The following is a 23786-nucleotide window of genomic DNA, read 5'->3' on the forward strand; positions in this document are numbered from 1 at the left end:
AGTAGGAATGGGCATCCTCAATTTAATTAGTTTCATTGGCTCAGTAGTTTGAAAATATTTGATACTGTGACAATTTAATAGTTTTTCTTGTACTCAGAGGCATTTGACTTGTTCAGATGCAGTCTTTATTCTTTTTAACGAATCTTTAATACATTTCTAGTTAAACAGATACTTTTTTTTCAAATTTTTCTATATAGTAGGAGATTATTCTATTTAAATCTGGCTACAGGCATATAATTTTTCAAAGATTTGTAAATATTGGGGTTGTGGTTTAAATAGGTTTTTAATTTAATTTGAATTTATCTCGCTCCAATATTTGTAAAATTTCCCTTTTAATGATTGTCCCATTCCTCCCATACCCATGTCCCTCCTAAAAATATTTTTGTGAAAAGTGTCCCATTCCTACCTACTCTCTCCTACTAAAGAAAATCGTTAAACAGCTCTCTTGTAACATTTCCCTTTTGTGACATGGTGCTCTTTATCTCTGACATACAGATTTATTCCTTGAATACACAATTCTGTAACTATGAGAAGGAGTTGGATTAATCAAAAATCTAAAAAAAACGCAAAACACCTTTGTCACATTGATACATGGTTCCCAGTGACCTGCAAAGTCGGAAATAATCAAGCAGATTTAGCCGTTAACTCTGAAATATCATTAAGGTCAATCTAGGATTCACCAAGCACACCAAATATTTTCATTTGTAACTCAACTTATTCATGAATGTGTGTTTGCATCAAAGGCTTTATTAACCTACAGTATGAAATTTTTGCCAGTATTTTGGTTTGGTGAGATGTTGTAAAAATTTTTGGTGTTTTTTTTTGGTCAATATAAAAAGGAAAATTTTTTTAAAACTTAGCTGTAGATATATTTTTTCTGTGTGTGTGTTTTAAGTTGTATTAATTATAGTTGGTTCAAACCCCATGCATATTCTTTATGTAAGATTCGTAAATTGCACAAGTGAAATGTTTTAAATGTTGAGACTGAATTTCAAAACAAAATTAAATCTGATGTAATATATTTTCTCATGCCTTGAAATTCTTCCAAAGGTTTGAAAACTTTTTTGCCTACTGCCAGTTAATTTCTCATCTGTGAGGATGCTTCTCTATGTGGCAACATACATTGTCCCTTGGTTTTTGTAGTTTTAAAATCAAAAACTGTTAGTCTGCTAGTAAGAGATATTTTATCCCCAAAGCAGAATATGCTGAAATCTGGTAGAATTTTAAGAAAAGCGTTAGCATACAGATAACAAGCATTACACAGAAACAAACTTCACATTAGGCTCGCTACGCATATTCCAAAAGAACATTGCAGGGGATCTCAGCAGCCTAGAAAGTCTTGGGGGGGGGGAGGGAGAAATCCGGTAAATGAAAAATGATTAGGGGAAATGTTAAAATATTTGGAAGGTTGAAACTTTTTTTTTTTTTTAAATTACCGTATTTTAATTGTGTAAGGAACCCCCTTATTTTTTTAGTGTAACACTTGGAAAAAGGTTGAAGATATATCTTTATTATAATATTCATTTACTCTTACTTTTGGGACCCAATTGTAGTATATATATACTATTAAAATATGGTATAGGATGGCCTATTTCATTCTGGAGTTTTGGTCAGGGAAATGATTAAATATACTCTTGGCTGTGAAAACTGCATACATTTCTCAGATACAAACTTCACATTAAGTACATAACACTTATATTACACATGCACCGAATTTGCTTGAAATTCGTCAGAGGAATGCTCACGAGATGCATGTGTGGTTAATTGGTAGTAGTAATATAAAGTCCCCTAGACAGCAGTTTGTTTCCTTGTAATTGGATTTGGCAAATATTTACCTTGAGGACTTAATTATATCTTGATCCAGCTACAAACATTTTTAACCAAATCTTAAAGCTAGGTTTTGAACCAATTATGCAGCAATAAACATGGAAACACTTTTGGAAGGCACTGGGTGAAAAGTTCATAGTTATAGTTAACACCATATGTCATTATAATGCTTTTGATGAGGGTTGAAAAGAATTTTGTATTTAATGTGTCAAACATTAAATTTCTTGACAATTCTGTGATTCAAAACCTGTTTTAAATGTTAGCTATGAATGAACTATTTTATAGCTTAAAAATAATTTTTGCATTATAATTGCATATTGCAAGTGCTTTCTGATGAGTGTAAAGTTTGTCATGAAAATTGATGTATGCAGTTTGTTTGAAATGTGTAAAATTATGCATAGATTGCATTGGTAGAATTAGAACAAGCATGTACTGCTGCTAAGATAAAATTTTACAGGATTACCTTGCCGTTTTTTACAATTTAGAGATAAATGGTGTTTGAATTTTTGAGGCTGATGCAAACTTAAAAACTAGTTATTATTGTGTGTATTCTGATACAGTGAAATATTTTTGAAGAGACCATTTTACAAAAAAATTGGCTTTTTTAAAAGGGTTGTATCAGTTTTGACCAATTTAAGTGGTCAAAACCAAAACTTAATCAAAATTATTTCCATTAATTCCTAAAAAAAAAATATTTTCATTAGACTGCCTAGCCTAGTATAATGACTGAAATTAAGTATGAGTACTCGAATGTTGATTTTTTTTAAATTTTATTCATAAGATTTACTGTCATCTGTAATAAAATTGAGGACATTGATGCATGTCCAAAATCAAAGAATAATAGGTAGAAATCAAGGTTGGCCAGGTTTTAAACATCGTAGTAAAAACCACGCAGTATTTTTACTGTGTTTTACCATATTGTCCTTATTAACATATTGTAACCATACCTGAAAATATGGTATGATGTGAAGATATCTATAAGCAGATCAAAGAACATTAATTGTGAAATTAAAAAGTAAAGTAAAACTGGTTGCTGTTTTCAGCCATTGACTTTTCAGCCATTTGAAGTAAATCACTCAAAGTTGTCGAAACTGATAACAATCAGTGGGATTGAAACAGATTTTATGCTTGGCTGAAACTAGTCACAATGGATGTAACCCCTTCCAACAATAATATTTTGATGCTTGTTGAAAGTAAAAATTTAAATTTGAAATATATGAAGAGAGAAACCATTACTACAATTTTAAGACCATTTCAAGAGTTTAGTGTTTTTTTTACTGATTAAAACCAGTTTTGGCCATGAATGAATGAACGCCAGAACTTTGCCACTGGACTTATCCCGTTGCCGAGATCTCTTCCAGCCCAGCTTCGTGACCAGTTTTGGCCAGTGCTTTGGTTGAAATTTGTTTACATCCCTGCTTTTTAAAGAGGTAGCCTTTTAGCAATAGAGGATGAAATTATTTTTCATGCTGTAAGTGGACATTAATGGCTAATAAGCTATTAATGCGGCATTTCAATAAAATTGGTATGATTTTTTTTTCTTAAAATGAATTTTGGCTGAAAAATTTGATCTGCATTCTTGTCGTAGTTGAGAATTTTGTAGGTTTAAATTTTCATCTCTAGTCCCAGACTTATTTATTTACATGATGCAATTTACTGTTATTTAGCACATGTAGAGAGAGAAAGTTGTTTTTGGAATTTAAGGAGAATAGCATAACCATATAAATATAGTGGATAAATTTTTTTCTCAAATTTTCTATGACTTGACATTATAATGACAGGAGTTTCAAACTATCTTGAACAGTGAATAGCTGTTCTTTTGTCCGCAATGGGAAAAAATCAAATATTCTTTTCTTCACTAAAACTTCTTAAAAAGTATCTATTCATTTTCTTTGACTTATTTTTGCAATAAAACATTGTTTATGTACCAAGTTTTTGGAAAAACAGCTTTATATGATCCTGCATTTTATGTTAAAAAAGGTTTGATTGTGATTTTTTGAGCTCTTGTAATTTGTGGCTTCATTTTCACTTGGCAGTCCACTGACAAGATCAGAAGTATAATCTGCTTGAGAGATTGCATATGTGGAATGAAAAAACTGCAAATAGCCATCAAATCCTGAGCAATGTAAAAATACCTATGTAAGAGAGCTTTTCGATGCTGACTGCATTGTGCCCTGAATGAATTCATTTGGTCAAAAACATTAGTGGCACTCAATAGTAGAATGAAATTTCATAATTTCTCTGTTTACCAACTATAGGGCTCCTACTTTGTAGGTTTCATCCTACTTTTTTTTTTAGCAAATACTATCAACATCCATGTAATTGGTTTCATTTTAGGAGGGAATCATCAATATATTGCCAAATAATACAAATGTAGTAGATTATAATAACTAATTCTGCCACAGCAGAAATTGTTTAGTTTTTCAGCTTACTTGGGCGGGGTATATATGGACCATTTGGCTTGTTAATTTTTCTTTTGTTCAGTTTGAGGGTTCAACAAGTAGATTAGTCATTAAAAACTTCTGTCTAGATGTGAAAAATAATTTTGTATTTACTACTCCATGGTCTTGGACCATAACTAACATTCATCCATTCACTGTTTAAAATTATGGTGCAGGTTTTGTGTATTTTTCCTTATAAAATTTAGTTGATGCCTAATTTGTTTTTTACGATTTGTGACAAACCGCAGGTGCCAGGTTGCCATGGCAACTAGTATTATGGTATTGGCCTCCTAAAATTTATATATCTGTGATTACCAAATACATGGGTGGGATGACACAATATTTTAGGAACTTGTATCAGCTCTCCTCATATGAAGAAAAATTTGAATGAAACCATAATAAACTTCAACTGTCTTCAACTCTTGATAGCTGCCATCTATAAATTTGTCTAAGTAACAACTCAACATATATCATGACACATTGAGTTATAACTAAAAAAAATAACTTGAATTCCTCATGCTAGGGGAGTGATTTCTTCAGAGAAGTTTCACTGTTTTAATTGTTAATTTTGATGTCCTCATTTTTTATAATTTATTTGGAAATTCAATTTGGCTACTGATAAAATAAATGTTTAGTAGACTTGGCAGATATTCCTGTATGTTTGTGCAGCGGTGCATCTTGTTAAATGAATTTTTCATAATTTTTTTTTTGTTTGGGTGTATACTCAAGTATTTTTTAAGTATAAATTTTAAATTCTAAACTTCCAAGTAATTTTATTGCTTAAATTGATCAGAGTCTGACTGGTGGAACTATATGAAAGTTTCTATTAGGGTTTTTTAGGGATGGGACGAATAGTCATTTGGCCTTGGTAGAATATTTGATGGACATATGTCAGCTTTCTTGAAAATTCATCACAGTTATAAATTAAATTGGTGTTTCTAATTGCAAATAAAATTATTGGTAATTTCAAATGATTGATATTAAATTTTAATTATACAATTTATTAATTTAATGTTAAAAACTAATCGTAAGATTTTTATTGCCATGACATTGACAATTAAATTTAATGATTTTTAATTATTTTAATACTACTTACAGAATCAATTTTATTTCAACCCTTGTTACCAATTTTATATCTAATTAGGAAAATGTCAACCATTATTTACTCTCAACAAGTAATGCATTATAAAACTTTAAATGTTAATAAAAATTAACTCACTCTCTTATTTTCTCTTCTTTGGATGTTCTTTGCCCCTATTGCCTCTTTCAGTAGCTCAATACTAGAGATATGAGGTGATATATTCTCGCTCTTAGAGAACGAGAATATATTCTCCTGGATGTAAAAATTTGAGAACAATCGAGAATATTTCTTTTCATTTTAAATAATAAATTTCTTTGTTAGTTTTGTTTACATTGCAAAATATAAATCTGTTTTCATTGCCCAAAATATTTAAAACAATTTTTTTAGTAAAATCACAAGGAGATTTTTAACATAATTCTGTGGTGTGTGGTCAGAACATATCTCCAAAAAATGGCTTTTTGATCTAAAAGTAAGTCTTGTTAATTATAACTAATTAGAAGTGAGGTGAGATAAATGCACAAATATGTGCGTATGGCTAAACATGCTGAGGTATATTTTCATTTGTATTTGCGTGTATTCTTTATTTTTGATTTTTAAATGGAAATGCTTCTATCTCAAAAATGGGATTTTGGAGTTATGTTCTGACCAAACACCACAGAATTCATCAAGGAGAATATTCAGAGTATGACATTTTACTGTTGAACCATTGATCCTAGAAGCAGTCTTTCAGTTAGAAAAAGTATGTGAATAACGTGTACTCAGATTTGTTACTCTCCTGTTGATAGCAAAAAAATCCCACGTTTCTAAGTGCATTAGCTGAGATATTAAAATTCTAGAAATAGAAGAAAGTTGGGGAAAATCATCATTAAAATTAGGTAAAAAGCCCCAAAGCAGAATGTTTAGCACTGTTCTGCGACGAGCCCTCAGCTGACTGGAAATGTTCTGCGGTGAAAATCCCCATGCATGTAACAGTGTTTTTTTCCCCCTTTTTCTGAAAATTCTTCCAAATTGTTCTGCAGTAGAAGTAATTGTTCTGCAACGTACGTCGCGGATTTTGGCACATTCTGCTTTGGGGGTAAAAAGTTTATACCATTTAACACCTTCCTCCCTTTTTCAAAATTGAATATCTCGGCTAATAATGCACTTCATAACATGGAATTTTGCCCAGGGCCCCTGGGAATTTTGTTTTACAGGAAAGTCGGGGCAACTTTTGTACTGAGTTTTTGGGCACACAGACCGTAAAATAAGCTAATTTTTTAATTTTAATAACTATACAACCCCTTGAAACACGAATAACATATCTGAGCATTACACATTATTTGGATACGTTTTCTAATTGGAAGTATGCCTCTAGGGTCAATGATTCACCAGTAAATTGTCATACGCCTTATTACCTATGTATCCTTGTACATTCGTGCTCACTTCCACCTTATTGCAGTAAAATTGTTTTCAGTTTCATGTTTTCCTTATCCTAGAAATTCACTCTGACGTAACCTCTTTCAGAGAAAGGGATATATATACCCACACTATAAAATATAATTGGTAAAGTTTTAGTTTGTGAGAAAAATTTCCATTATAATTTTTTAAATTAGTTTGATGTATCCTGATTTATGTAATTATTACCTAAGCATTATTCAGCCAAATACCAAATTACAGGCAAATATTCGTCCCATCTCTAGTTTTTCCCCCATTCTCATTTAGTTATAGAAATTCCAATAATTTGGCGATCAATAGGTTGTGGGTAGAAACTGTTTGTGATGAGCTTGGACATCTTTCGAAAATAGAATGTCAAAAAATTATTAAGAAAAATGGTTCTGTAGTTCTTCAGGGCTCAAGAAAAATTCCTCTGCGTTACAAAAATCTTTAAAATCTTATTTTGTCTCTTTTATTGCATTCCATTTTCATCAAACGTTGAGAGGTCTCGTTTTATAAATTTTCCTAATAGGATGGCAGTGTTGCAAATTTTGAGCATTTTTGCAGTGATATTTTCACTGACCTTTTAGGTGCTCAAAGCATTGAATAGTTGGTTAAAGGAGTTTGCTGTCAATTTTTTTCGATTGGCTAATTCAGATTTGCATATTTCTAAGTCGAGATTGAAATCTAGTGCACGTCAAAGAAAATTTCATTCATGTGCATTGCTAGTCAGCATTCTCTCTCAGAGTCGCTGTGGTGGTTGAGTGGTCATAGTGACAGACTCACATTGCGGGGACCCGGGTTCGAGCCCCACCCACACCACTGTGGTGGTCGGCTGAAGTTGGTTTTCTGTGGTTCCCAACTTCAAGGTGCAAATGCGAGCCAATCTCCCCGTTAAAAAGTCTCGCTACAGAGCAACAGTCCTACAAACAGTACAAATATTCAGTCACTGCACACCACTCACTTCACTTCTGAGATATAGATGGCAGCACTGAAAAATCATACACACAACACTAGATACACACTCAGACTGTTAGGTACACACACTTACACTTCCGGCACAACTCACTAGGTAGGTAGTAAATTGCCGCTGCGGTGGTTGAGTGGTAATAATGACGGACTCTTGTCACGAGGATCCGGGTTCGAACCCCACCGTCACTGCAGTGGTGGTCAGCTGAAGTTTGTTTCCTGTGGTTCCCAACTTCGAGTCGCAAATGCGAGCCGATCTCCCCATTCAAAAGTCTCGCCACAGAGAGCAACAGGCCTACAACGATTAATTATTCAATCATTACACTTCACTCATAGTTAGAAAAAACTGGTGGAAGATGACAGTACTACACATAACAAGCATTACACAGAAACAAACTTCACTTCACGTTTCACTACACGTACACTCCCGCATGTACCAATTCGTTAGAGGTTCCGCAAAGGAATATGGATGAGGTGCATGTCTGGGTTTAGTAGCAGTAGGTAGTAAATTGCTTATGGCGATAGACCTGAGTTGTGCTCGGTTTGAAAAAAAAAATCTCTCTCAGAATGTTTATTTTATTTGTAGATCAAAAGGCGTTAAGATCTCTATCTTGACTTTCAAAATATGTGGTTGAACAGTATTCACGGAAAAAAATCTATATGTAGCAAATCTCCATGTAACAAAGTTGCTCTCTTCCGTCTGTCTAAAAATTAAAAAATTAGTTTGAAAATTAGAAAGCTTGATATACATTAACAAGGTTTGACGGAGTCTTCCCTTTGCGAACCTTTTCTCAAAGTATTGATCATCACAACATTCAGTTTACTGTTTTCTTTGCATTTATGTCCCATTGTTATAACTGCTTGTTGTGTTGTCCTCATCTAAAAAATTCTTTAAAATCAATTGATCTATTATTTGCTTGTAGCTTGAAAATTTTATAAAACCACAGGTGTATGGGAATTCAAACGCGAGTGATTTCTCGAAGTTATTCTGACAGAACAAACAAAATAAATTCAAAGAAAATTCATTGCATTAAATTCTATTTTTTTCCTCATGAAAAGTTTGATAAAGTTTTACTATTAAATCTTTGATAAATCTGAAAAAAAATTTGTTTTCTGTGTATTGTCCGAGACATCACAATTAGTTCAACTAATTGTGAAAACTCTTATTCAGAATATTAGGTAATTTTTGCCTACCAAAAAATAAAGTGAGATTTAAAATTTTTGTGCTTGTTGAAAAGTTGTACCCAGATATTCACTTGGTTAGAATCTGATTTTTAAAACATTTGAATTTTGATATGAAACATGACCTTGCACTGGTGTTTTTGTATTTGTATTGAATTTATGATAGCAAAATAAAGTTTGCATAGGAATGTGTGTTTTAGTCTTTTTTTATTTTAAAAGTATATCATACATCAATGAATGATGGATTCATTTTTTGGAAGGGTTTGGAAATCATATTCAAGGAACCATTTACATTGAATATGATTGTGATGTATATAATTGAATTTAGGTGCAGGGATATTACTTGTGGTGAAATATTCAAAGCAAAGGAGTATTTACAATATTTGAAACAGGTGCATAATTAAATCAATTTTATTTCATGCACAATTCGTGTATGATATGTCTACTTCTATAAGCATGTTCATGATACTTGTCTTTCGATTTCATGTGGAGCAATATTGAAAATTCAGTACAGGAGTAACCGAATCTAAGGTTGAACTGACCCTTATAAAATAATGCTTTCTTGTGAAGCCATTTACATAGAAGTACAAGCCACTTTTTTGTGAACAATGTTTGGTGATGCATAATCAATGAAGAAATCAAGAGTGATGTGGGAATCCCTTCAAACAGAACTATGATTTATCATACAAAATATTTTTTTAAAACAGTCTCGCGTCTATTTTTGATTCCAGAGGATGTCCATAAAAGTGATATTTAAATATTCAGTTACCTGCATGATTGTTCCAAACCCGTGACAACTTCAGGGTATTTTAGGCTCAATTTTGATATCTGCTGTTTTGCAAGCAAAACTGTTGTAGAAAATCTGACATGTCACCAGGAATGGAATAAAATTTAGAACAATTGTCAATTTAGACTTATCCTTTTCTTTGTTTCAGCTGAATCATAGTGAAATTCAAATCAAATATTTTCTTTTATGCATGTTTTCAGTGAAAAGTATCACTGTGGTAATCGCTAAGTATAAAAAATTAGGGGTCATTCAAGTATTACGTCAGCATTGAGGGGTGGGGTGTTTGGCTTTGCTGACTTTTGATGACAAGGGGGAGGGGGTTTTGAAGGTTGCTTATGTCATTAACCACCCCTTTTTGAAGATATGAAATAATCTAAGCTGCTGATGGGGGGCGGGGGGGTCAAAAATGGCTGAAAATTTGCTTACGTAATACTTGAATGATCCCTTAGACAAATTTTTTTTCGTGGAAAAGGTTATTTCATTTTTTTCTTGGCTTGATAAATACTTCTTATCCTAGTCATATTTCCTTATGAATAGATACATAATTTAATGGAAATCTTTGTTCTGAGATCCATCAGCTCTTTATGCTGTTGATAACTTCCACTCCAGTTAAGAAAATTTGTACCTAGGTAGTTTGTATCTAGTTTAAATAAAAGATGGAATTAATGAACTTGCATGAATATTATGCATATGAAGGGTCGGGAAAAACTCAGTCCATAAAACACAAGATTTTCCAGGAGATTAAAAACGAGCTGTGATTAAGAATATTTAACCCTTTTATGATGTATATATTTCATCCCTTATTGCAGCAAACTGAAAGTATTTTTGCCTCTGGTTTTTCATGATTGAGAGACACTAGTGAGCTATATATACAAAAGCGTACAAACATTAATTTAAATGTTTTTGGACTGAAAGCGTTCTTCCCTCCCGACCTTTCATATGAGAGATTAGCCCATTAAAGCAAGCATTATCAGATATGTGTAAAACAAATTCACTCTGGATTTTTAGAAAATTACTGTTTGTAATTAGATTTTGAATATTGATGTATTATCCCTGACATACAGATGTCAGTTTCTGAAAATCTATACAAAGTCAATTTTTTTTTTCTTTATTTGCATATCATTCATTTTTTTTAAAAATTTATATGTAATATTCCAGTTTTTTTCTATAAACTATGAGGATCATAATTTGGCATGACAAATTGTATCTGTGTTGCTACTATAATGCATAGATAAGTTATGTGTAAATCAGCGGTTTTGCCCATATACTTCTTGTCATGGGCCCCCATTTATAGCAATCGAAACTAAAGCCATCTATCGGCAAGAATGTTTTCGAGCAATGGACATTTTATCCAGTTCTTGTAAATGTGATGCCATAGCAATGCCATCTACTAGATTACAAAGAAATAAAAAGTTTCATACTCTTATTGAGAGCTGCCACCACAAGTATAATTTTGTCAAATATTACTGCTGTAGTCTACCAATGTTGCAATGATGCTTTTGCATGTTAATTTAATGAAAACGTTTCTTTTTAGTAATTTATATTATATTATAATTTCAATTTAGCATTAATTTTTTTCATAATTCTACAATTTGGCAATGGACCCCTATTTGGGAACTGCTGGTGTATATGATATTAGTTTTTCTGCTGCTAATGACAATATTTATTGGAGGATTGAAAGTTGACATTTATGGGCTTTTTTTAAGCATACATCATTGACTGCGCTGATTTATTTTTTCTTTATTTTGTGTTAAGAGCTATTTAAATAGAAAGTAAAAAATGAATTTAGTTCTCAGTAGCAAGCTGGCTGATCACCTTGTATCCATTCATGGAAATCTGAAATTGAAACATTGCTCAGGTATCTTCCTGTGTCAGGAAAAGTTTTTTTTTTGTGATTTTTTTTCTCTTCTGTCAAACTGCTTTTGTAAGCAAGCATTAAGCATCTTGGGCTAATAAAATTCTACATTTATGTGCAGATTCCAGATGTATAGCCTAAAAATAATTTAATAGATATCACTTATATGTAGGGCTTGAAAAATCCTGGGTGCCATGGTGACTAGAAAATCTGTATTATGCCTACAATTTTCTATATGCGATTGTTAAATCGGTGTGGGGATGGCTCACAATTTTCTGATTTCATAATAAAGTGCCTTCTAGTATAGGAAGGAGCCCCAAAGCAGAATGTGCCAAAATGTGAGACGTACGTCACAGAACAACCAGTGCTGTTGCAGAACAATCTGGAAGAATTTTGAGAATAGTGTAGAAAAACGCTATTATGTACATGCAAATTTTTACCGCAGAACATTTTCAGTCAGCCGAGGGCTCGTTGCAGAACATCGCAAAACATTCTGCTTTGGGGGGGAAGGAGTCATTCAAGTCCCAGAAAAGTTGGAAAAAAAAACCATTTTCAAGACTTTTTCTTATGTAAAAACCATGATTGGGCTCTTGAGAAATTTGGTTGGCACCTAATTTTTTTTTCTGATTTCTCAAGCCCTTTAATGTGAGAGATAGAGTTTAGTGGTTAATTTATGGATCCTTGTATTGATAAATTAGATAAGTAATTAATTTTTTTTCAATAGAGTAATATGATTCAATTATTTTTCATGTCTTTTGAACTTTGAATTAACTTGAACTGTTCACCGCTTAAATTATTTTTTAAGTAAGGCATTTCGTTTTTGACATTCTCATACACAATGACATTTTAACAGCCATTGTCAGAGTTGGTAACATGTATACACTACTTGGTGTGTTTCTGCGGTCTGATTGTTAAGAAAAACTCTTCTTTATTTGCTGTAGAAGGTTTTGTGCGAGTAAAATAGAATTTAAAATAAAGCAGAAAAGATCCTAATTTTATAGCAACAATAACGTCAAAATTATGACCTACAATTTTCCACGAAAAAAAAATGAAAATAATACCAGCATTACATTGTTGTAATGCTGGATGTATGAAAAATAAATGTTTGATTGAAAACTAGTTGAAAATTTTGCTATATGTAACAGGCCTGTGTGCCAAATCGATATTTTATTTGCTGAGTGACTTATTAAATATTGTCTGCAATTTCTATTTCCATACATGGGTCATTCTTTTGTACATTGTTACAAGTACAAAAACAAAGTAAACAAGGGAAATAATGGTGTCATTATTTAGTCCATATTGGTTTTATGATTACATATTTTCCGTTTTTCAAATATTTAAAGAACAACTTTTGACGTAATTTGAATGGAGTAATTGAGCGAGATGACAGATCAAAATGTAATGACCAGTGAGTAAAAACATGCACTGTTGAATGACTTTCCTTGGTAATCTTGAAGAAACTGGTGCAGTACAATTATTGTACTTTCCTTTATCAATGAATCTTGATTCATTGATAAATGAATCTTCAATACATTGATTGTTTGTCCCTACACACTTTCAAGTATTCAATGTGTTTTGTCCCCTGACCACTCCATTCTTTATTATTTAAATCATTTGCTCTAAACTAGTGTTATGCTGGCCGATGATGACAGAGTATTTTTTTTTTTCATTCCATTAACTCCTTTCGGAAAAGGAAAGAAAAAGCAAAATGATGGTGAAATGTGGAAATTCCCTGGAAATGACACATTGACTTGTTATAACACCAATTGTTGTTCGGATGTATACTAAGATGGCTTTAAAACAGGCTTTTTGCATTATAATCCCCATATAGAACATTTTTTCACTGAAAATTTATGGCACTACAAGGAGGGGAGCTATAACAGGGTTCAACTGCATATATTTTTCACAAAGAAAAGTAAGAAGAGAGGGGGGAATTTTTTTTCCATGATTAAGTGCAGTTTGCCAAATCCATTGTTGCTGTTCAAGATGAGATCAATGATCATATTTTTATTTAACTTTTCTGTAAAAAATTTCAGTTTGGGTCCTACAATACTTGCTGCACATCTGCTGTCACAAGTACTTGTGACACAGCATATGTATTTGAAATATCAAGTAAAAAAGGGGGAGGGGGGGGGGATTTTCATTTGCCCAATAAAGTATTGATAAAAAAAAATATTTAAAATTATAAAAAGAGTGAAATATGGAAGTGTGTTGATCCTAAAAATATATATTAGAAATAAGAATGTATTTTTAAGATTAAAAATGTTCTAAGCAGAAAATTATTAAAAAAAAGTTCTATACCTAATATGTTTTTGCGTAAACTGCCGTGGACAAGATTTCGTCTAATTTCATGAGGATGACCCATGTATAAAAGCATCAAATTTTCAATGTTCATGCAGAAAAATATTGTAAATTTTAATTATTTGTACCTTTGATAAATTCCAGGTGTTTTAACTTTTCGATATCAGGTATGGTTATTATAAATGGAAATTTTCATTAGAGAAAATGGAAATTAAATTTTCCCAACACAAGTATGCTGGACAAGTTTCAAGAAAACGTGAGGAATTGTTTCCATCTCAAATGTTTCACAATATTTGAATCCAATTGAATGCAGTGAAATTTGCATGATGATGCCATTGTGAGAAATACTTTTAGGTGCTTGTGAGGGTACATGATAGGATTTAAGCTATATGAAAAATTCCTTTTGCAAAAAAGCGAAAATTAAGAGAAAAGCTTTAGCAAAATGCTACAATGCTAATGTAATGATTGATGGTTGGATGTCTACTCGTTCTGTACCTTCTGTATGCATTTTTGCAAAAGTGGCTGCCGCTTCTTTCGCATTCTACGATCTTCTTTTGCGAAAAATGTGACCGTAGCTAAAACCCTGGTACATGAGCAGTCACATCCTAGATTGCCTGACCAGATCTTCAACATTTTGGTTATTTTCATCTGTATGACTGCCTTGGTTTTTATAATACATTCGACTATCGTTATATCGACCCCCCCCCCATCATTCCATGAAAAAAAAAGACATGGAGGTAATTTTTGAAAGTTCGGGGTGAAAATAAGCTTTTTATGAGAATTCTATTATGTTCTATCTTATTATAAGAAGCAATTGGAAATTATCTGGCTATATAGAAAATACTGTACTAGTTCATTCCAGGCGCACACTGAAAGTGATAATTTTCTGTGTGTCAATATGTCATGGTCAGAACCTTTCATACCCTGTCTCCTCAATTTCAGTTCAGAGAAAATCAGACTTCAAGAAATGGAGAGGATTATATGTGTGCAACTGTAACACATATAGGTATTCATTAGACATCCTATAGTGTCTTTCGCCATTACAAGCTGACTGTGACCTTGACCTTCGATGCCACAGAATTCAAACTCGCTTAAGACAGATTTTAATTTCTTTGTGGAAAAACAGGTGGGGTATACCAGGGCCGTCATTTCAACTTTTTACAGGGGGGGGGGGCAAAGCACATGTACTCAATGTATGTATATATATTTGTGTGTATATATATACACCATTTTTTATGTATTTTCGAAAGCCCCCTAAATGACGGGCCTATGGTAGACTGAGTTTGGATGTTGTGTTGGATTGAAGGGCTTTTATAGGTTATATTGGACGAAAAATAACATGGGAGGAAAGGGTAAATAAATAAGGGGTGAATCATACTAGTTGTTATAAAGGAATGGTCAACATTATGATCGGGTACTGTGCCATGCTTTGAACACAAGCTCCAACCTGTCTGTGGATAAATATTCTGTGGCAAAGTGTGAGTATATATATTTGTGCAAAATCAAACATTGCATTCAGCTGTATTGGGAAGTGTTTGCTGCCATAGAAATTGTGATCTGTGTCTGATGGAAGGGAAAAAAGATTATGGAAGAATGCACATCTAGGGGAGCCACATCTGAAATACAGAGGAATTTCAATACCTGGTCACTTTTTTATTTAACTGAAAAAAAAAACCTGCCTAATGCTAATGTATGATAACCAAGGCTTGGAGGATGATGCTGGTTTAAAAACTTGGAAAATACTCTTAAAAAAATGTTATTAACATAAAACAAATTTATTTTAAAACATTGTTTTTGAAAGTCATTTTTTTGTATTCACGTTAATTTATTCTTAACATTAGATTTCATCAAAAATTACCAAAAGAATTTTTCAAATAAACAATTTGTAATGTAAAAATGGGTTGGAAAATATAGAGACACAAAATATAAATGTCTACAAATAATGTTTTATTCAGAGACAAATTTCTCAACATCAGATGTTATTAGGGATATTTGAAAAATTAAGTCGGTGTCTCTTCAATTTCAAAATTTTACGATGTTCCCTTCAAGACATCAGAAATTTTTTAAAGCACATTAAGTCCGTGTATTTTTTTTTCTTTTTATCATTTTGTGAAATTTTGTAAAAGCGAAGGCCTTAGCACACTTGAAGAACTTCATTGACTTTATCAACATCAATAAGTTCAATGCCTTTCTTGAAGGACTGAATGATGGAAACCAGAATTCTGAAGCTTGATGTTGTGTATGTCATTTGCCCTTCAATATTCCGCTGGGGAAATAAAGCTTGCAAAATCTTAATGCGTGCTACCCCCAAAACAAAATGTTTAGCACTGTTCTGCGATGAGCCCTCAGCTGACTGGAGATGTTCTGCGGTAAAAATCCCCATACATGTAATAATGTGGTTTTTTTTTGCACTTTTTCTTAAAATTCTTCCAAATTGTTCTGTAACGCACGTCATAGATTTTGGCACATTCTGCTTTGGGGCATACTGCATCTTGCGGATCAAAATTAATCTAAAATGAATTTGAAGATTTAGAAATCTCAATTCCTGTAGTTCATGAAAGTATTTTCCTATGTTCCAGATCAACCCCTTAGAAAATGTCTTCTTTTTCAACCTTCCACATGGGATCAGCATTCCTTGAATTTTTTTTCATTTATTGTTTAGTGAATTGGCCAGCTCTTCGAATTTTTACTAAATATACTTAGAATTGATACGGAACTAGCCTGTTACCTGTGAAGGAAATTAAAATAGGGTGATGAAAATTTTTTTTTTAATTCTAGCCTTGTTTATAACTACCCAATTAGCATACATATAATTTTTAACCTATTTTATTCTGAAAAAAAGAAATATTGAAAGGGGAAAAACATCCCAGAACTTAAAAAAATTCCTGGAAAATGAAAAAGTGCAACAGAATGCAAAAAATAAGTGCCCAACATTTGGGCTTTGATAACTATAATTTTAGGTCCTCTTAAATGTATGAATTTAATGGATGTCTTGCTTATTTCAACTTTTCCCTTTTCAGAGCATTCAAAAATGTAATGCACATGTAATTGTGTCAAGTTGATCAGTTAAAGGAAAATTGTTTACTTGGAGACCATATAAGAGGAATTAGTCAGAGTGGTGCAATCCACATTTTGAGAAAAACGTTTTACTAGACTATTTTTCATAGCCCCATGTTAAAAATTTGGTGATTCTAGGGCGCAATTTTTTCTGTCAATAGTTTAGTATTTCTGAAATTAGGATAGAATCATTGAAAATGTGACTCTCCTCTGATTTGAACCCCTTCATATGTACATTGAAAACGTGATATGAAGATATTTTGCGGACCAAGAAACAACATTTTAGTCTGAATTGTATATATTAAGTGGCAACATGATCAAATTTATAACTTTTTTTTTTTTCATTATTGACATCTTTAAATCGACATTGGTACCAAAAATGTACTTGTGAGCATTCATTCACCCACCACGAAAAATTATAATTCATTAGTTGATTATATTAAAATTCATTCAGTTGGAGTTTGTCCTTGTAAAGGAGTGTATTGCATTACACTTCTGTGTGTTACACAAAAAAAAGCAATATTGAGAGCTTTAATATTTTTGGTGATTAGATGTGGCAAATTAATGGCATTATATTAGACTCCCTCGGAAGAATCAATAGGTGACAAGTTTAAAAAAAATACATCGAAGGTTTATCTTGAGTATAAGTCCTCATTGAAATGGTTTCGATATCTCTTCAAAAAGTATCATAGAGGGATTTATTGTAATGAAGAATTATCATTGTGTGGAGAGATGATTAACATTAGAATGTGAACAATGACTGAAAAAATGCAAGAACATGCACAAAATTGGGAGCCGAGTATGACATACAATCTCTTTCCCCATAAATCTTTTGTATAATCACAATGTTAGCATTGCAACAGTTTGGCATTTGCAGATTCCATGATGTGGCTATTTGCTGTGCATAAAACTGCACGAAAGAATTCTTTTGCAGGGGATTCACTTGATTTGGCTAAAATGAGTTCATGAGCACAAACTTGGCAATTGGGAACTCACGTTTTTGACACAGTCCCACTTTTAATTTGATCACCTATAATAATTAAATGCATGTCAGATACTGATATGGTTGTCATATTTCAGAATGCATTGTTCAATTATCGTACTCTACTAATGATAAGTGCAATTCTTTGGGGAAATAGATCTATTGCTGGTCACATTGGTGATCATAGCTGCTACAAATTACAGGTACTGTCAAAATCAATATATTAGAAGAGAAAATAGCAGAGGCTTTTTACACGTTATTTTTTGTAAGCAAAAGTGTCATGAAGTAGCTGGTCAGTAGAGTTCTGTTGCTGATTGTTACTATTAACCATATCCCATTATACAAGAAAAGTTTTAGAGAAGTTGATATACGCTTCCCCCTTTCCAATGCACTTATGACACTATTTCATATTCCAACAAAACTATGCTGACCACACATATCGACATAAATATATAGAATATATTTCATCCATTGAAGTTTTTTTCCCTGGTCTGTCTGCTAGATATGAAGCTTCTCTAATATGTCTGAAATACAGTAGACTCAATAATCTGGCCCATGCAGTAATCCAGCATTTTTTAGGCTGGTTTTCGAGTATATATGTAGAAGAGGGGAAAAAATAACACTATCTTCTCTCTGTGCACAGAAGTTTATCATTTTAATGGACTTTTTTTTTTTTTCAATCTACTTCCAGTACTCTGACGATTTCAATAATTTGACACACCTTGGTCTGATATGTGCTATATATATATACACTAAATAGTAAGAGTCAAAAACAGATCTTCACCAGCAAACTATTTTTTTAAATGACTTTTTTGCATACCAAAGATAGACATCAATGTATGAAGTGTCTATTTTATTTGGTCTTCTAATATATTGTCACCAAATACACCCAAAACCTAATTGGGGTTTTGTCTGTATCTACCTTTAAATCAAAATTTTGAATATCCCTAATTTTGTTATTTACCTATTGGAAAGATCTCAAAAGGAATTTGTTGGAAAAAAATGATTTCACATTTTTGGCTGAAATAGGGCTGCTATCCACAGGTTGCTAACTGGTGGTCTATAGGCTTATATTCTCATCCATTAGTTAGAACCAATAAATAGTGGACTTCACGATAATTTCAAAGATCCATGAACTATAATGCATGATGGACTGCATTATATTGCCAATGCATAATCATGTGATTCCATTTTATCACTAGATATTTTAAGCAGAAAATTACATTGAAAGTAAGAAATGAAATTGGATTTCCCAACCAATGTGTCAATGAAATTCATGGTTCTGCTAAATAAATGATTACAGGATCATATACATAGCATTTTTGTGTCTGAGAATACTCGTAAAGAAAAATGTAATGCTACTGATGCACATACCATTGAGATTATATGTATCCATGTAAAAAATTTTATTTTATTTTTAAAAAATGTCATAAATAAAATTTATATTGAAAAGCATTTTATCATATCTTGTGTGGAAGATTCTGAAATATCATCATACAATCCAGGCTCATTGGGACAAACAGTATATCCTCTATGCAAGTCATTGTCATGGGGGTTTCTAATACGTGTGACAAGTGTTTGCATCATCCAGGAACAAATGTAGCAATAAAATTTATTTTTTGCGAGTGGTAAATGTTATTTGGTTTAAAATGCCACAAGCAACTTAAAACTGATGGCTGTACTGAAATGTATCTAGTGAAATAAAATTTTGAAGATGTTGATTTGCTAAATGCATATGATTACTTGGAATCTAAGTTATAAAATAATTTATATTGCATTTTTACATGTAAAGCGTTTGAATTTCCAGCTTGAATTTTTGTAGTATCTAACATTGAGTGAATACTTTTCTTTGTGCTTACGCACATACACATATACAGAATACATTTATATTTTTCCCGTTGTGAAATGATTTTTAAACGTTTTACCCATTTCCATCCTTTTCTTTCATGTGTTTTTTGTAGTTATAGAAATATAGTCAATCTAAATCATGTAAGTAAATCTGCGTGTAATAAATTGAAATGCTTCAATAGTGTATGTGAATTGATGAATATTTTGGTCTGCAAATTGAATTAAAATTTTTTTTTTAACCATAACAGTCAGGTATATATCTTATTCGTCCTTGTAATATATCATGATACAGTATTTGGAATATCACACATGAGCATGTGAAAGCGAGAGGAGGAAGAAACAAGTTGATTGATTTGATAAATGTTTTGTAAGTTTATACATTTGCTCTGACTTAGGTTGACGAAAATACAAGGGCTCTGATGTATAAATTGAGACAAACATGGAATGGTATATTTCCTAACAAAATACTTTATAGTATTGACACACGTGTGAAGCAAGTTGATCCTGCATGGCCTATAACTGCTCAACCTCCCACACCAAGCATTCACATTAATCCGAAGTTTTTAGCCCCTAATAAAGTGGAGGTAAGTTTGTCACTTTCAGAATATGCAGCTGCAGATCCTCATGAAACACATGTGGCCTGCTTCAGTTTTTTCAAGTTAATTTTTATGAATGGATTTGTGGGAAAGAGACATTTTGATTTTTTTGAAATTTATTTCCACAATATATTCAAAAAGAATTAGACTGAAGTAATGAAATACACCAATTCTTCAGAATTTGATATAGTATTCCATTACAAAATCTAATCCGTGTAGTGAGCTTGCATACCGGGAAAAATAAAATCTGGAAATCTTTTTTTTTCTTTCACAAATGTGCTTTCATTTTGTAATATGGGACATGAATATTGTAATGGTGCATTTTTTTCACCATTTGATTCCGTAAAAATCATTAGTTTGGTTTATTATAGTGGGCATTGAAAAAAAGTGTATAATTCTACTTTGTGCCACCTACACTAGAACACTACACTATTTGGGCTGAATAATTTTCATATTAAAGAAATTGTAATTAGTAATTTATTTGCTTGTACAATCTCATTAGTGAGTTTTCTTATTTTAGCAAACAAGGTATTGTTATTCAACATTTTGTGAAAAACTGAATTGATACCTGGATTACATATAATATCTGGACTATATCTCGCCAATATTAAATTGTAAGACTATAAACAGTTGAATCCCCCTATAGTGAACTTCAAGAGATGGGAGAAATCACTTCATGATATAGGAATTCCAGGTTTTCATACATTGTTTCTATGTAAATTTATCTGGCGGGAATTAGTAAAGTTTTTGTTGAAACAAGGTTTTTGGGTGTTGTAGCCTAGGTCAATAAGATACTTACCTAAAGTACCAAAGGATGTTTAGAGGTGTCGCGAGTTCAATACCCAGTTCGTCCTTGTCTGAAAACTCCTGACACATGGGTATAACAGAAACGGTGACATGACCACAGAAAAATATTGCTACCACAGGGAGTCCCACATCGAGGGGTTAGTGCACCAACCTCTCGATGAATATAGAAAAGGCTGCCATTCGGAATCAAAAAATAATTGTAGGTTCCAGTCTAATTAGCCCTTGTGCAGAAAATGACCGTGGTGCAACAAAAATGATCAAAACAAGATTTTCACTATAACTATTTATTAAAACTGGAATCTACTGTATTACATAAATACAATATCCTAAGACTATGTATAGAAGATAACTTATCACAGTTTCTGATTTGTTAATTTTAAAGTTTTCCATGACACTGATTTCCTTTAAATAATCTGCCCATGCAAATTTTGCAACTTATAAAAGAAAAAAATCATCCTACAATCTACATGAAAATTTTTGGTTGCTATCTCTTATCACCAATAATGAGATGCTGAATGGAAATAGTTTGTGGTCATGATTTTTCAGACAAAATGTTGTCATCTAAATGCACCATTATCATAAGTATTTAAAAAAATTATTTTTGGAAATATTTATTCTTATTCAGAAGCTGCAGATAATATGTAGAGCTCGGCACACAAATTTTGTTTTAGTGCAAGATCTGCATATGTGCAAAGAATTAATAATTTAATTTCTACATCATTGAAAAAAAAATTTTTGAGAAAAAGTTTACTGTCATATATGCAAATTAAAAAATCTTCATAAGGTCACATTTTAAGAGTTGAACAGGTTTTTCTAAAAATACAGAAAAAAAGAATTTAATACACAGGCTATACAGTTGTTTCTTAATGCAAACTGCTTGTGTCAGAAGCGCAATGCCAATTTAAGTGGGTTATCCATTAAGTCGCTCAAAGCACAGTAAAATTGATGAATTTGTTTTAGTTATCACTTTTTTTTGCAAAACTGTACAAATATAACTTTTTCTTGTGTACATTTTTCAATTACAAAGAGGTGTTTTACTCCCATTGTGCAAACAGATAATGAGGAAATGAAAAAAAATCTCCACACTTCAACAGTAGTCATATTCGCATTGCTTATTTCTTGGTCTGAAATTTTCCAATCGGGGTTTTGGGTAATGAAAAATAAGGGGAAAAAAATTATATCAAGGGATTTTTTTCAATAAATATGGGTTTGACAGTTATTTTCTCTAGAATTTCAGAAACTAATTTGTTAAACCATGATATTCACGGAATCAGATTGTTATATCAGGGTCCTACTGTATATATTTACGGTATTTATTCAGGTCTCATTATTACCACCTATCATTATTTATGATAAAGGGGTGAAAAAAATTTCAGATAAGTTCTATTGCTATGGTGTACAATTTCACATAGGTTCATTATTATGTACAAATTTAAAATCCTACAGTTGTCCCTTGATCACTTGTTTTTTCATGTAATGGGGGGGGGGGGGGGGAGGAAGAGAGGCTGACTCAATTTTTCTTAAGCATTACCTTGGATACAATCCGGAAAGTTTTGGATTGAGAATAATGACTGGTGCCTCATATATGAACTCACTTATTTTTAAAAACAATTTTGTTCTACACATAATTTCTTATTATTGGAATGGTATTTGCGATATCAATGTGAGCAGTGTTTTGCATTCTAAATAGGGTGAACTTGTATTTCAACACGCTACATTACAACACACAGGCGAACTCATGTTTTTATCCTCAAAGTAGCTGAAAAAATGTTTCCATGAAAAACCAGTCTACAATGTGTTGAGGAACAGAATTATTTTTATTCACTTATATACAAGAAAAAATATACAAAAGGGAACAAACATCCGCAGACCAGACGTTAAATGCTGATAAACTATATTTTTACTTATAAAGTTGGCAAGGCAGAATGTGCAGGGCTGGACAAATAAAAAAAAAATCTGGGAACCAAAAAAAAAAAAATTTAGGCTCTAAGAAAATTTTCACCCTTAGAAAAAGGTCCAAAATAATGCTTTTGACATTTTTAAGGTATAGTGACCCTCTCTCATGTTGGCAGATGTGCTATAAATTCCAAACATTTTGTGCTGTCCTCATCCTTTAAATTAGTAACTACACAATAAAAAAATTAGGCTCCAATACCAATTTTTTAGTCGTCATGGTGACCTGTTGCATAGGATTTGTCCAGCCCTAGTAATGTGGCTATCCATGCTGACACCATTACAACCTAGTTAAGATATTCCGTAAAATCATAAGCACAAACAGTATTATAGAAATGCGTGAAAATGGAAAAAAGACGTATGAATATATACATCAAGTAAATAGTAAATCAAAAGAAAATATAAAATTTTTGGTTGTGCCATCGATTTGTTAAAAATGTCAAAATGTTTTAGGTTATTTGAGGAAGATAATTTTAATATTTTTAAATTATGAATTTGTTATTGTAACAACTTCATTGACAGCTTCACCATTAATTAAATTAATTTATGGTCTTGGACAGTAATATTCAAAATTATGATGCACATTTCTATAGGTGAAACAACAGTTTGCTTAACAAAGCAGTTGGATATATAGCCTTATTCTAGGTTTAGTGATTCTGATGCTACATACAACGGCATTCAATTGTC

At 32.1% G+C, this 23786-nt stretch overlaps 1 protein-coding gene across 2 annotated transcripts in view; it reads left to right on the forward strand.

Moving 5' to 3' along the window:
• The window catches only part of LOC149070152 (uncharacterized), a 65678-nt gene that overhangs the window by 9171 nt on the left and 32721 nt on the right, over positions 1-23786 (forward strand). For both annotated transcript variants that reach the window (XM_089250256.1, XM_089250257.1), the window contains exon 3: positions 20139-20327. In XM_089250256.1, the coding sequence (XP_089106382.1) occupies positions 20139-20327 (189 nt within the window). The remainder of the gene's footprint in view (positions 1-20138; positions 20328-23786) is intronic.

Source organism: Pholcus phalangioides, unplaced genomic scaffold (genome assembly GCF_987345545.1).
Source record: "Pholcus phalangioides strain wild (caught in Gottingen) unplaced genomic scaffold, Ppha-v1.0 ptg000022l_1, whole genome shotgun sequence".
Lineage (NCBI taxonomy): Eukaryota > Metazoa > Arthropoda > Arachnida > Araneae > Pholcidae > Pholcus > Pholcus phalangioides.